This window comes from Halichoerus grypus, chromosome 2 (genome assembly GCF_964656455.1).
Source record: "Halichoerus grypus chromosome 2, mHalGry1.hap1.1, whole genome shotgun sequence".
NCBI classification, from domain to species: Eukaryota; Metazoa; Chordata; class Mammalia; order Carnivora; family Phocidae; genus Halichoerus; species Halichoerus grypus.
The window spans coordinates 96,867,604-96,880,459 of NC_135713.1; the positions used below are offsets into that span (position 1 = coordinate 96,867,604).

Here is a 12,856-nt window from a genome sequence, read left to right on the forward strand (position 1 = left end):
GTTACATTTCTTAGTTGTGTAGTGAAAATACTAGGTGGTGGGGTGGTGGTCCTGGTGATTGTGGCTCAGCAGGATAGTTCATAAATCGTATGCCAGAATTAAGCACCAGGTTTGGTTTTGTTTTTGCTTTTGTCTTGGGCTAGATGTATTTCCTTTAAAGTGAAAGCATCAGTCGTCTTCATGGTTCGAAATGAGACCAGCCCCTGTGATACTTTATTTTGAAGATACCTACAACATTGTACAAATTGTTGAGACTCCTGTTTTTAACAGTTGCCTGTGTCCTTGAGTTTTACTGTGCTAAACTCTTGTTAACTTTAATGAAGCACTATAAAATTAGATCTCTTGTGGGGTAAAGAAGCCAGGTAAAAGGATTTTAGTTGGTCTGATGTTGAAATGAAAGACAAAATTTTATGGTGTATTCATTTAAATAGTTATTTTGTTTTTATTTTGGTTTTTTTCCCCTGAGTTTGAAAACTGCTTCTGTGAGATTATAAACACTGTTCAGTAATCCAGGTCATGAAGTACTAGAGTAGGTGGCATGTTCTAGAGGAAAATGTATTCTTTTTTGCAGTACTATGTGTAGTCAGTCAAGTGGAAGCTTCAGTTATAAGCACATTTCTATTTCTTTGCATATGTATCTGAGTAGTTTAAGTAGCTCTCTCTAGATCTTGCTCAAAGTGTGTGGATAGTAAGATAAGGATTTAGCATCCATTCTTGGCTGTGGTAAAATTTAGTATTTTGTATTGTGACTCATTTTTGCTTATGAGTCGTATTTCAGCCATATGAGGCCTGTTTCACCTCTCCAAGGTAGAGCCCCCCCACCCCCCAAGTCATATTCGCTCTCCCTTGCAGTTTGGATGCAGGAACGTAAACTCAATTTTGTCAGTCAGATGCATCCAAAAGAGATTGCACATTTATGTTTAAATGATTTCTTAGATCTAAGACCATCTTCCTGAATATGAAGAGAGAATTAAATTCCTAGAAAGACAATTTGTAAGACTTCTGATAGATGTAAGCAATCTTTAACCATCTTGGGACTCCTAAAATGCTCTACTTTTAGACTTAGAGTTGTGATAAAAATAGGATCAGAGCCAGACTGCTTGGGTTCAAATGCTAGTTCTGCCGCTTAACTAGTGTGTGTCCTTGAACAAGTTACTCAACTGCTTTGTGTGTCTTAGTTTCCTCAGCTGGCAAGTGAAGATCATTAAATTCCTCATTGGTGCGTTAGTGATAAAAACTATATCCGGGAACACACGTGAAGTGTTAATAGAACCAGGCCCATAGTCCATTGGTGGCTCAGTGATTATTACTTCAAAAGATGATTTTGTTTCCTACGTAAAATAAAAAGAAGCAACAAGTATGAGATCTTTCCAACTTCCTGCCCCATTAGCCATAAACTTATAGGCAGTCCTCACCACCCACAAGTAGATCTTTTTCATTTCTCAGAAGACAGGAGAGGATTTGTGAGCAGCATTGAGCCCACCTGAGATTTGATAGTTGGAGCGGTTTATTCACTAGTTCCATTTTGTCATATTCAGAATCCCAGCTCTAACACTGGAGAAGGATTAATGTAGGGATTAGGGCCTTGGGTCGGGCAGGGGGGGTAGAAGAATAAAGGGTAAATAAGATAAAGAGATCGTTGAGCTAATGTACAGGGGCTAGGTTAGTTAGGGAAAAAACGATGGTAGGGAGAAAAGTGAAAAGGGAAGACTCCAGAGAAGAATCAAAATAAGGTTCAGAAACAGGCTTTTTGTGAAAAGGTTGAGAGCATTACCGATTATGTTGCCTGGATACCTAACCTATTTTCAATGTTGGGGAAACAATCAGGAGAAATAGGGTCATGACTTGCATTGGTTGAGATAATTATTTTTTTCCTAAGAACTCTTTCAGCTCTAAAATGTCCGTATTTTTATTTATATTCCTCTCCCCCTAAAGCCACCAAATGATAGTAATAATCTATAAGAATCTTGAAAATTTAGGAACCAAATTTATAAAATACATTCCTCCTTTTTAAGAGTATAGTTGACATCTAATAATTAACCTTAAAAAGGGAAAAAAAAATCACAATAGTAGGAATAAAACTGTTTTCTCTTTTTCATATTATCTTCCTAAAAGCATTTATTCTTTTTTTTTTAATTATGTAAAGCATTTATTCTTTCAAATAGTTATATAATTTTTTCGGGGAAGAGGGGTGGAATTATTAAAAGATAGATGTAAAATAGCTGATGGGCATCTTAAAATTCTTACATAAGAGGTATTAGTATTGTGTTTTTATACACGTTAGCCAGGATTAATGAGCATAACATTTACATAATTTATAAATTAATTTGGACACTTTTTACACTTCATTATCCATTCTGTGTAAATTTTTTGATGACTTAGTTTGCTTAAGGCAACACTAAGCTTTCTCATTCATGTAGAATCTAGTTAGCCCTTTTGGTTTATCTCATGGGTAGAGCATAAAGTACTTGACAAAATTTGATCTGACAGCTTTACAGTTATGTAACACAGAACAGAAGCTTAAAAACAACAAAAAAGAGGGAGAAGTGAGTGATTTATCATAGCAACCTATATTTCTCTTTAGAGCCTTACCATTTTTCTCTTGCCTCTAAACTGTAGGAGACCCACCATAAGGCCAGTAATTTACAGTCATAAGTTAACCAATATATTTTTTTTATGAAACAATTATAAACATTTAGAGGTAAAAAGGTCCTTAGGATTATCCTGTCCAGTTGCATCACATTACCAGTGAGAATACAGAAGCTTAAAGAGGGTAAGTAACTTGCCTAGGGTCACTGACTTAGCTAGTGGCCGAGCTGACCCAGGAACCAGGGTCATACATAGAATTCCAATTCCAGTTGCTCTTTTCTTGTGTAACATGTGAATAGAATACCTAATAACAAGGGAATTATTATTTTATAAAAGGAGAGTTCATATAACCATGACAAATAAGATTTTGCATATTGAGTAAAAATAATAATATTGGAAGGTATATTTGATTGTCTGGATTCCTGTTCTTTTAGCCCTCCTAGTGGTATGACATTCTGTTTCTTCATCTATAGATTGGGGCTAATAGAAATATCTCACTATATTTTCAATATGGCTGTCTCTTTAAAGTCTGGTATATGGTCAGTTCTCAGTAAATGTTATCTGCTGTTGTTAACTGATATATAATAATTTCTAGTTCTTTCATCTTCATTTAATTACTATTAGGTGATTATTTAGCCAATAAAATTGAACACTGAGAGCAACTAGTAATAAAAGTAATGGATTTAAGGACAGATTTGCAACCCAGAAACATTTTAGAAGGGGTGTGTCTTAGGGGGTCTCTCCCCAGAAATGCTTTTTATGCAAATTTCAGAGTTTTTAAATGGTTGGACTGCAGGAAAACGATTGTTTCATTTTGTGTAAGTATGTGAATATTCTTTAATAATAAGCCCAGAAGCAATTATTTTTCTATTTAAAAATGGCCATCTAGGGCGCCTGGGTGGCTCAGTCATTAGGCGTCTGCCTTCGGCTCAGGTCATGATCCCAGAGTCCTGGGATCGAGCCCTGCATCGGGCTCCCTGCTTGGCGGGGAGCCTGCTTCTCCCTTTCCCACTCCCCCTCCTTGTGTTCCCTCTCTTGCTGTGTCTCTCTCTGTCAAATAAATAAATAAATAAAAATCTTAAAAAAAAAAAATAAAGGCCATCTAAAAAGGTTTAAGAATGAAAGATAATGAATTTCTGTTTTTACACTTCAATTCATTTAGTCATGTTGTACTTGCCTTTGATTTGTAGTAGTATTTTCTTATGGTAAGCACTCCTATACCTATAGTGAAATGTTTTCTAAAATGTGCTGACGTAATACTGGTGATTTAGGAGGTGTTTTTAAGTGGTATTCAAGTGACCATTTAAATGATGGTAGTTAGAAATTTTAATGCTGATTAGGAAAATGTATAATCTTATATATCACATTGATGGTTTTATAGTTAAGGGTAAATGTTTCTAAAAAAGTGAACTGAGGTTCTGATACATGCTACAACACGGATAAACCTTACATGCCAGGCACAAAGGGACAATTATTGTGTGATTCCACTTATCAAGTTCCTAGACTAGGCAAATTCATAGAGATACAGAATAGAATGGTGGTTAGCAGGGGATGGGCGAAGAGGGAATGGGGAGTGATTGTTTAGTGGATACAGAGTTTCTATTTGGTATGGTGAAAAAGTTCTGGAGACCAGAGAGTGGGGATGTGCTTACTGCCACAGAATTACAAATCTAGAAATAGTTAAAATGGTGACTGTTATGTGCATGTTTTACCACATTAAAAAAAAGGAGAGGAGGAAAGATGGAGAGAGGTGTGTGTATTTTTAAAGAAGTGAATTGAGGGGCACTTGCCTGGATCAGTTGGTAGAGCATTTGACTCTTGATCTTGGAGTTGTGAGTTCAAGCCCCACATTGGTTGTAGAGCTTACTTAATAAAGAAAAAAAAGAAGTGACTTGAGAAATACATTAGTTAAATAGTGATACAGACATTTAACACCCTAGGAAAAATGTTCACAGTGGTATGCAAATTACTGAAGGTTGGGCAACACTAGGATAGAGGACAGATCAATGGCTTAGGGAGACCAACTCGTGTTTCTGGCTCATTCTGCTGTGGACTAGTGGGTGGGTCCACACATGACTCTTCTCTGAAGCGTATTAGATAAGAAACCAAGACGTCTAAGACTGTTTACTGCCTTAAAATGTCTTATTCCGGGCTATGCCATTGGGTTCTTTATTCAGATCACCTACTTTGCCTGTTTATTAGAATTGTCTTCCAATAATGAAACCAAAAAAATGTACTTAAAACATGACATTAGCAATTAAAATCTTTTAAGATCCGTAATTATCATAGTAACAGTAGATGAAAAAGAAAGAAAATCACGAAAAACTTGCTGTTCAGTCAAGACTATTTTTCCTTCTACGTCCATTTTGTATTCTTTATCTAGAATGCCATATTATTTTTGTATGATTATAATCAACTGTGCTTTTGTAGGCCAAGTTTTTGACAGCAGGCTTCAAACATTAACTTATGTTTCATCCTTTAGATTATGATTACTGTTAGCAAATGAAATTTTTATTTTTATTATTTAAAAGAATTTCTTTAAAAGATTTTTAGGGACACTGGGTGGCTCGGTTGGGCGTCCAACTCTTGATTTCGGCCCAGGTCATGATTTCAGGGTAGTGGGATCGGCCTAGCATCGGTCTCTGAGTCGGCTTGTCCCTCCCCCTCTGCTCCTCCCCTGATCACTCACTCTCTCTCAAATGGATAAATAAAATCTTTTAAAAAAGTAAAAAAATATTTTTAAGTACTCTCTTTACCCAAGGTGGGGCTCAAACTCACAACTCCAAGATCAAGAGTCACATGCTCCACCTACTGAGCCAGCCAGGTGCCCCAGCAAATGAAAAAAAAAAATTTTTTTTTTTAAGTAGGTGCCAGGCCCAGTGTGGAGTCCAGTGTGGAGTCCAGCGTGGACCTTGAACTCACAAACCTGAGATCAAGACCTGAGCTGAGATCAAGAGTGGGATGCTTAACTGAGCCACCCAGCACCCCCAGCAAATGAAATTTTCGAATGTATTTCATTCATTGCTTGTTCTGGTAGCTAATTTTCAAGAGTCTTTTGAGTTGGTTTAAGGGAAATGGTGTAATAGTTATCTTTCTTGAGCTTCATCTAGTCAGTGGTATGGTATGTTAAATGTCGTAGTGTTTAACTTGGATATAAAGCTGGGATCTTGTCTATAAGAGAGTAAAAACAATTAATACATTCTCTTAATTAGCGTCCTAATTATGCTTCTTTCATCCACTACTGACTGTTTTGTGTTTTTAGTTTCACCTAAAATTTTTTTAAAAGATATATTTATTTTAGAACGAGAGAGCAGGGGTTGGGGCAGAGGGGGAGAGAGAATCCTGAAGCAGACTCCCCACTGAGTGCAGAGCCCCACGCAGGGCTCGATCCCAGGACCCAGAGATCATGACCTGAGCTGAAATCAAGAGTTGGACACTCAACCAACTGAGCCACCCAGGTGCCCCTAGTTTCACCCAAAATTTTAATCTTCATTAGAATAGTTAGATAAGACTATAGAATGTAATGTTGTATTTCCTTAGTTTGCTCTTACATACTGACTTTGATAGAGATAAAAAGATTTGCCCAAACTAACGAATAAGCTTCTTTCACAGTGGAGCTACTATAATTTATCGAGCCTTTTCTTACTCTAACATCTTAATTACTTACGTAAGCTCTTGGTTGATCTCTCTTGAAACTTAAAGGTTTTTTTTTCCTCTTTATAAGTTGGCTAGAACTCTTGTGATACTGCTTTCATCAGTAGTTTCACAAATTTTTCTTCCTTTTTGTTTTTATTTAGATACTTACATTTACTAACAGATGGGCTGAATTTGTTCTATTTCTAGATTTAATTTTAATTTTTTTTTTTTTTGAGAAAAAGCATGTACAAGCTGGGGGGAGGGGCAAAGGGAGAGAGAGAAGCGGATTCCTCTACTGAGTGCAGAGCCCAATGCGAGCCCAATGCAGGACCCCGAGATCATGACCTGAACTGAAGACAGATATCCAACTGACTGAGCAACCCAGGGGTCCCTCTAGGTTTGATTTTAAAAATTAAAAATCAATTCGATTAAAAAAATGTATATACAGCATTATTTGAATAAAATTAGGTTCCCAATCATATGTACACCAAGTTTTAAGTCCTTAAGACCAAGATTTCAGATTATGGTAAAAAAAAAAGTTCTTCTCATTATCATCATATCTTCAAAAATCAGAAAAATATATTTAACTGTATATAACTGTTACTGTATATGTCCTGTCTTTTATGTGCTTACGTCATATTTCCATTAGATACTTAATTCCTTGTCTACTAATACTTTTGTTGTGATAAAATGGATTTGAAGATCACTTCAAAGAAAAGTAACTTTTTTCAGTTGATTTTCTTCTGCCTTTCTTTCCCTTTTTAAATTTTCCTTTATCAAACTGAAAAGGTTATTGACAAATATAGCAGTTGGGCTCTGCAGTTTTTATTTTGGGTAAATACTAAATAGGGAACTTTTATTTTATTTATTTATTTTTAAGTCGTCTCCAAGCCCAGCGGGGAGCCCAGCGTGGGTCTTGAACTCATGACTCTGAGATCAAGGCCTGACCTGAAATCGAGTTGGACACTTACCTGACTGAGCCACCTAGGCATCTCCAAAATAGGGAACTTTTAAAACAAAATAATCTATATTGCTTTATGTATACTTCTTTAAGAACTAGTAACTCAGTATTTGATGTAGATTGTAAGTTTTTATTTAACTTTTTATCGTGGACATTTTGAAGAGTACACAAATCAGGATCCTTTCCACAATGCATCTGATATGTCTCTTAAGTTTCTTTTAATTTACGTTAGTGTCCACTCGTTTTTTTTTTTTAACTCCATGCTGTATGTATATATTTTTTTAAATTTTATTTTATTATGTTATGTTAATCACCATACATCACATCATTAGTTTTTGATGTAGTGTTCCATGATTCATTGTTTGCGTATAACACCCAGTGCTCCATGCAGTATGTGCCCTCCTTAATACCCATCCATGCTGTGTATTTATTGTAGAAACTGAGTTCTAAATTTGGCTGGCCGCATACTTAAGGCTTCATTTCACATTTGTCTAATGGTTTGGTTAGATTTGGGTCCAGTTTTCTTGACATACCACATGAGGAGGCATATGTCTTCTCATCCGACTTTTAGTAAGATTGGTTAGTGTGGGTATACATACCTAACACAAATGAGTGCGTGTGTATCTACCAAAATACTTATAGCAGCCCACCTACCCATCAGTAGTAGAATGGGTAAATAAACTATTTGGATGTGATGGAATACTCCATAGCAATAAAAAGGGACAAATTAACTGATATAACCAACATTGCTGATGTTTGTCACAGAAATAATGTTGAGTGAAAAGAGTTGACACAATAGAGAGCCTGCTGTATGATTTCAGATACAATTTCAGATATAAGAAGTTCAAAGATGGGCAAAATTGTCTGATTTAAACATATTGTTAAGACCAATGAAACAGTACCACCTTATTAAAAAGTTCTTTTTCCCCCCTCTGAATGAGAGAGCTCTCCTTAATCCTATACTCTGTTTCCATAGGTATTAGGGTATATTTCCGTATCTTATTACATTGGTTTGTCTGTTCATATGCCTGGTATCACATTATTATTATTTTTTAAAGATTTTATTTATTTGAGAGAGAGAGAATGAGAGAGAGAGCACATGAGATGGGGGAGGGTCAGAGGGAGAAGCACACTCCCTGCCGAGCAGGGAGCCTGATGTGGGACTCAATCCCGGGACTCCAGGATCATGACCTGAGCCGAAGGCAGTTGCTTAACCAACTGAGCCACCCAGGCGCCCCTGTTATCACATTATTTTAATGATAGAAATTTATAATATATTTTTTTGTTTTTGTTTTTTTTAGATTTTAAGTAATCTCTACACCCAAGATGGGGCTCAAACTTGCAACCCTGAGATCAAGAGTTGCATGCTCTGCCGAGTAAGCCATCCAGGCCCGCCCTCCCCTTTTAAAAATTATTTGTTAATTATTTATTTTATTTATTTATTTTTAAGTAGGCTCTATGGCCAATGTGGGGCTTGAACTCGCAACCTCAAGATCAAGGGTTACATGCTGTACTGACTGAGCCAGCCATGAGTCCCTAGAAGTTTTAGAATATGTTTTAATATCTGACAGGGCTCATACTTGTCTCCAGTCATTGCTCTGCCTTTTGAGGATTTTTTTAGCTATTCTTGCTTATTTGTTCTTTGAAATTAACTTATAATTAACTTGTTTTGCTTCAGGAAAAAAATGAAACCCTAAAGGTATTTCATTAGGATTGCATTAAATTAATAGATTATTTTAGGGAGAACTGGTCTTTTTTTGATGTTGAAGTGTCCTTTCCAAGAACATGGCTTTTGTTTTTTGTTTTAATTTTAATTTTTTTCCAAGAATATGGTTTGTCTTTCCTGTTTGTTTACTTTGCTTCTTTCAGTAATGTTTTAGACTTATATAGGTTTCCTATTGTTTATTGTTAAATTTAAGCCTATTTTAATTTTTGCTGTTGTAAGTGGGGTCTTATTTTCTGTTTTTACTCATTTTTTCCATTCGTTATTTCTTTTTACTGGTGATTATTGTATATATGAGGGTTTGATGTATGTGTTTAGTTTTATATCCTGCTATTCAACTACAATTTCTTACTGTTTGGCATAGTTTTTCCATTGATTCTTTGGGATTTTTCGATTAAATATATTATTTGCAAATTGAAGTAGGGATAGTGTCTCCCTGTAACCCTTACACCCATCCAAAGTTGTTAAGCCTCTAATTGCTTTCTCTTGTCTAATTGCATTGACAAATACCTATATAATTTTATATAGTGGTAGAATCCTTATTTTCTTGGCTGTAGTGGGAAAGTCTTTAGTGTGTCCCCACTAAGATGCTGGCTTAAAAAAAAAATATATATATATATAGGTATGGATGTATGTATATGTATGTACACATATATATAAGATGTAATTTACATACCATAATATTTACTTACTGTAACTGTACAATTCAGTGATTTTTAAAGTAAATTTATAGGGTTGTAGAACATTTTTGTTATTCCCAGAAGTTCCCTGTGTCTGTCCTTTTACAGTAGCTTATATGTTGACAGGTATAGGAGGATATATTTATATGCATGTGTATTTATATGCCAATATGTATATCCTATGCCTCTGTATTTTTATCATTTAAGGAATTATCCATTATTTCCTATTTCATTGTTTTTAATACAAATGAATGTTTCAAAGTTTTCTTAGTTTTAAAGATTTTATTTATTTGAGAAACAGAATGATAGAGCGAGCATGAGCAAGGGGAGAGGCAGATGGAGAGGGAGAAGCAGACTCTCGCTGAGCAGGGAGCCCAGCGCGGGGCTCGATCCCAGGACCCCGAGATTACCACACGAGAGAAGGCAGACACTCAACCAACTGAGCCACCCAGGCGCCCCACAAAGTTTTCTTTTTGATGTACATTTTCAGTCAGCAGGCTCAAATTGTTGTCTATCTTGGCATAGTGAAAGTGAAGTTTCCTTAAAGTGCGGTGTTTTGTTTTGTTTTTTTAAAGATTTTATTTATTTCACAGAGACACAGCGAGAAAGGGAACACAGACAGGGGGAGTGGGGGAGGGAGAAGCAGGCTTCCTGCTGAGCAGGGAGCCCGATGTGGGACTCGATCCCAGGACTCTGGGATCATGACCTGAGCCGAAGGCAGACGCTTAATGACTGAGCCACCCAGGCGCCCCGGTGTTAGTTTTTTCTATGAGTAAAGGAAGATAATATTTCATATGCTGAAACATCTGTCCTGTATTGTTTGTTGTAGAGGATGGCATTCCCTGTGGATATGCTGGATAATTGCAGTCATGAGGAATTGGAAAATTCTGCTGAAGATTATATGTCAGATCTAAGATGTGGGGACCCTGAAAACCCTGAACGTTTTTCTCTTCTCAATATTACGGTAAGGTGTGCGGAGGTGATTTTTGTCAACCTTTTCAGTTGAGTTTACATGTGAAATCAGTATCTTCTTATTTTTTATCATTTAAAAATGTTCACTAATTCCTTTTGAAATTTGCATCAGAAGACTCTTCAGTAAAATGGTTAAATATTGATTGGTTAGTATAGCAGCATGATCAAGTTTTTAAAAAAGACACTCCATAGGTTATTGCCTAATATTTATATTTTGCCTTTATTTTATTTTTTTTAAAGATTTTATTTATTTGACAGAGAGAGACACAGCGAGAGAGGGAACACAAGCAGGGGGGAGTGGGAGAGGGAGAAGCAGGCCCCCCGTGGAGCAGGGAGCTGGACGCCAAGCAGGGGCCATCCCAGGACCCCAGGACCATGACCCGAGCCAAAGGCAGACGCTCAACAACTGAGCCACCCAGGCGCCCCTATATTTTGCCTTTAAAATTACATAAAAGTTGTTTTGCTAAGATGGGTTACTGTATTTGAGCTAACTAAATTAAATTTACTTTGGATTTGGAATTTGTGATTTTAGAAATTTTTTAATAAAAAAATCAGCAAAACATGAATTACACATTTTTGTGTCAAATATTCCTTTTTCTATAAAACTTCCTAATTAGTAAGTGTGATATATTGTGATGGAAAGATCGTTAGCATTCTACTGTGAACTAGATGGTTCTCAAGCCTCTCTAGGCCTCAGAGTTTTCTTTTAGAGAATGATGTTTAAAGGCTTCTTTAGGGGCGCCTGGGTGGCTCAGTTGGTTGGGCGACTGCCTTCGGCTCAGGTCATGATCCTGGAGTCCCGGGATCGAGTCCCACATCGGGTTCCCTGCTCAGCGGGGAGTCTACTTCTCCCTCTGGCCCTCCCCCTCTCATGCTCTCTCTCTCTCATTCTCTCTCTCAAATAAATAAATAAAATCTTTAAAAAAAAAAAAAAAAAAAAATAAAGGCTTCTTTAAAGTCTGTTCTTCTAAAGCACCAAGATTTTACAATTTATTCCTCTAAAGTACCAGTATTTTATAATTATCTGAATTGTGATATCAGTAAATGGGAATTATGGTCAGATTAATGAAGGTAGAAAAACCTTAAAGTATCATATGTATCTCAGTGGAAAAACAAATGTACCTATCTGATGTCTTTTACTATAAAATGGAATTTTCCCCCTGAAGTTGTCTCAATAACAGATGATAAACTGTAGTTGTTTTTTAGTGAGTTTATGTACCATATCATGCCTTTGTTTTTATTCAGATGTGTGGCTAGAGCACAGTAGTAATACTTACTGAAATAAACTTCAATTTTTTTCCCCAAGATAGTAAAATTCCTGCAAAAGGGAAGTCTGATTTACTTTTTTTGAGCCTAGAAATATCTTCTATGAAATTAAGTTATATAATTAGCATTAATGTAGAGAAAGTTTAATATTTTTATAGAAGCCTGGTGTTTTTGCCCTATATTTTCTTAACGGAATTCACTAATCTTTAATCAATGTCATTTCAGATTCCTATTAGCCTGTCAAATGTAGGCTTTGTACCTCTTTATGGTGGAGATCAGACCGAGAAAATTCTTGCTCTTTTTGCACCCGAGGACTCACTCACAGGTTTCTTTTCTGCTTAATCTTTATAACTTGAGGAATTTTTCTCCAATTAGATATTTATTAAAAAGTAGCTGTGTGAAGGAATTTAAAAAATTGCTTCAAACTAAATTTCAGGAAAATAAAATTTTCACTTGCTTGTAATTAAATGTTTAATGAGTGAAATAAAATAAAAATGGTATAAATGGGGCCACATTGTATTATGAAATGTGGGTATATTTAAGGTTACCTGTATAAACTTTTTCAAATAGTAATATTGTATACTCTTAAGTCTTAAATGTTAATAATCATTTATTCTATTTTAGCTGTGGCACTTTACCTTGCTGATCAATGGTGGGCTATTGATGATATTGTGAAAACATCTGTCCCTTCTAGAGAAGGGCTTAAGCAGGTAACAAGATCCGATAATTTAAAAGTGTTTCTTCTGAAGTCATATTACAATATGTTTCCCATAAACATTGATAATTGTTGAAATTATTGAGCACTTCTCCATTTTAGTATAACCAGGTTGTATTAAACCCTTAAGAGTTTCACTGTTATGATGAAACTGGTAGTCTGATTGCGCTTCCTCAGTTTTATGTGGTTCTAAAAGTATCTGAGAATTGGTGAGGAAGAGTGAATACCTATGGGTTACTTGAACTGTAGTGATCTGTATCGACGTTAGCTTCTGATTTTCTTACAGGCTAGAGAGAAAGCTAGTTCTGTATGTG

The 12,856-nt window shown here is 35.9% G+C and overlaps 1 protein-coding gene across 3 annotated transcripts in view; it reads left to right on the plus strand.

Moving 5' to 3' along the window:
* The window catches only part of FAM169A (family with sequence similarity 169 member A), a 72,373-nt gene that overhangs the window by 9,863 nt on the left and 49,654 nt on the right, over positions 1–12,856 (plus strand). For all 3 annotated transcript variants that reach the window (XM_036078535.2, XM_036078536.2, XM_036078534.2), the window contains 3 exons: positions 10,419–10,553; positions 12,053–12,152; positions 12,452–12,537. In XM_036078535.2, coding sequence (XP_035934428.1) covers positions 10,422–10,553; positions 12,053–12,152; positions 12,452–12,537 — 318 coding nt within the window. In that variant the 5' untranslated portion in view covers positions 10,419–10,421. Of the gene's footprint in view, positions 1–10,418; positions 10,554–12,052; positions 12,153–12,451; positions 12,538–12,856 lie in introns of those variants that run through there.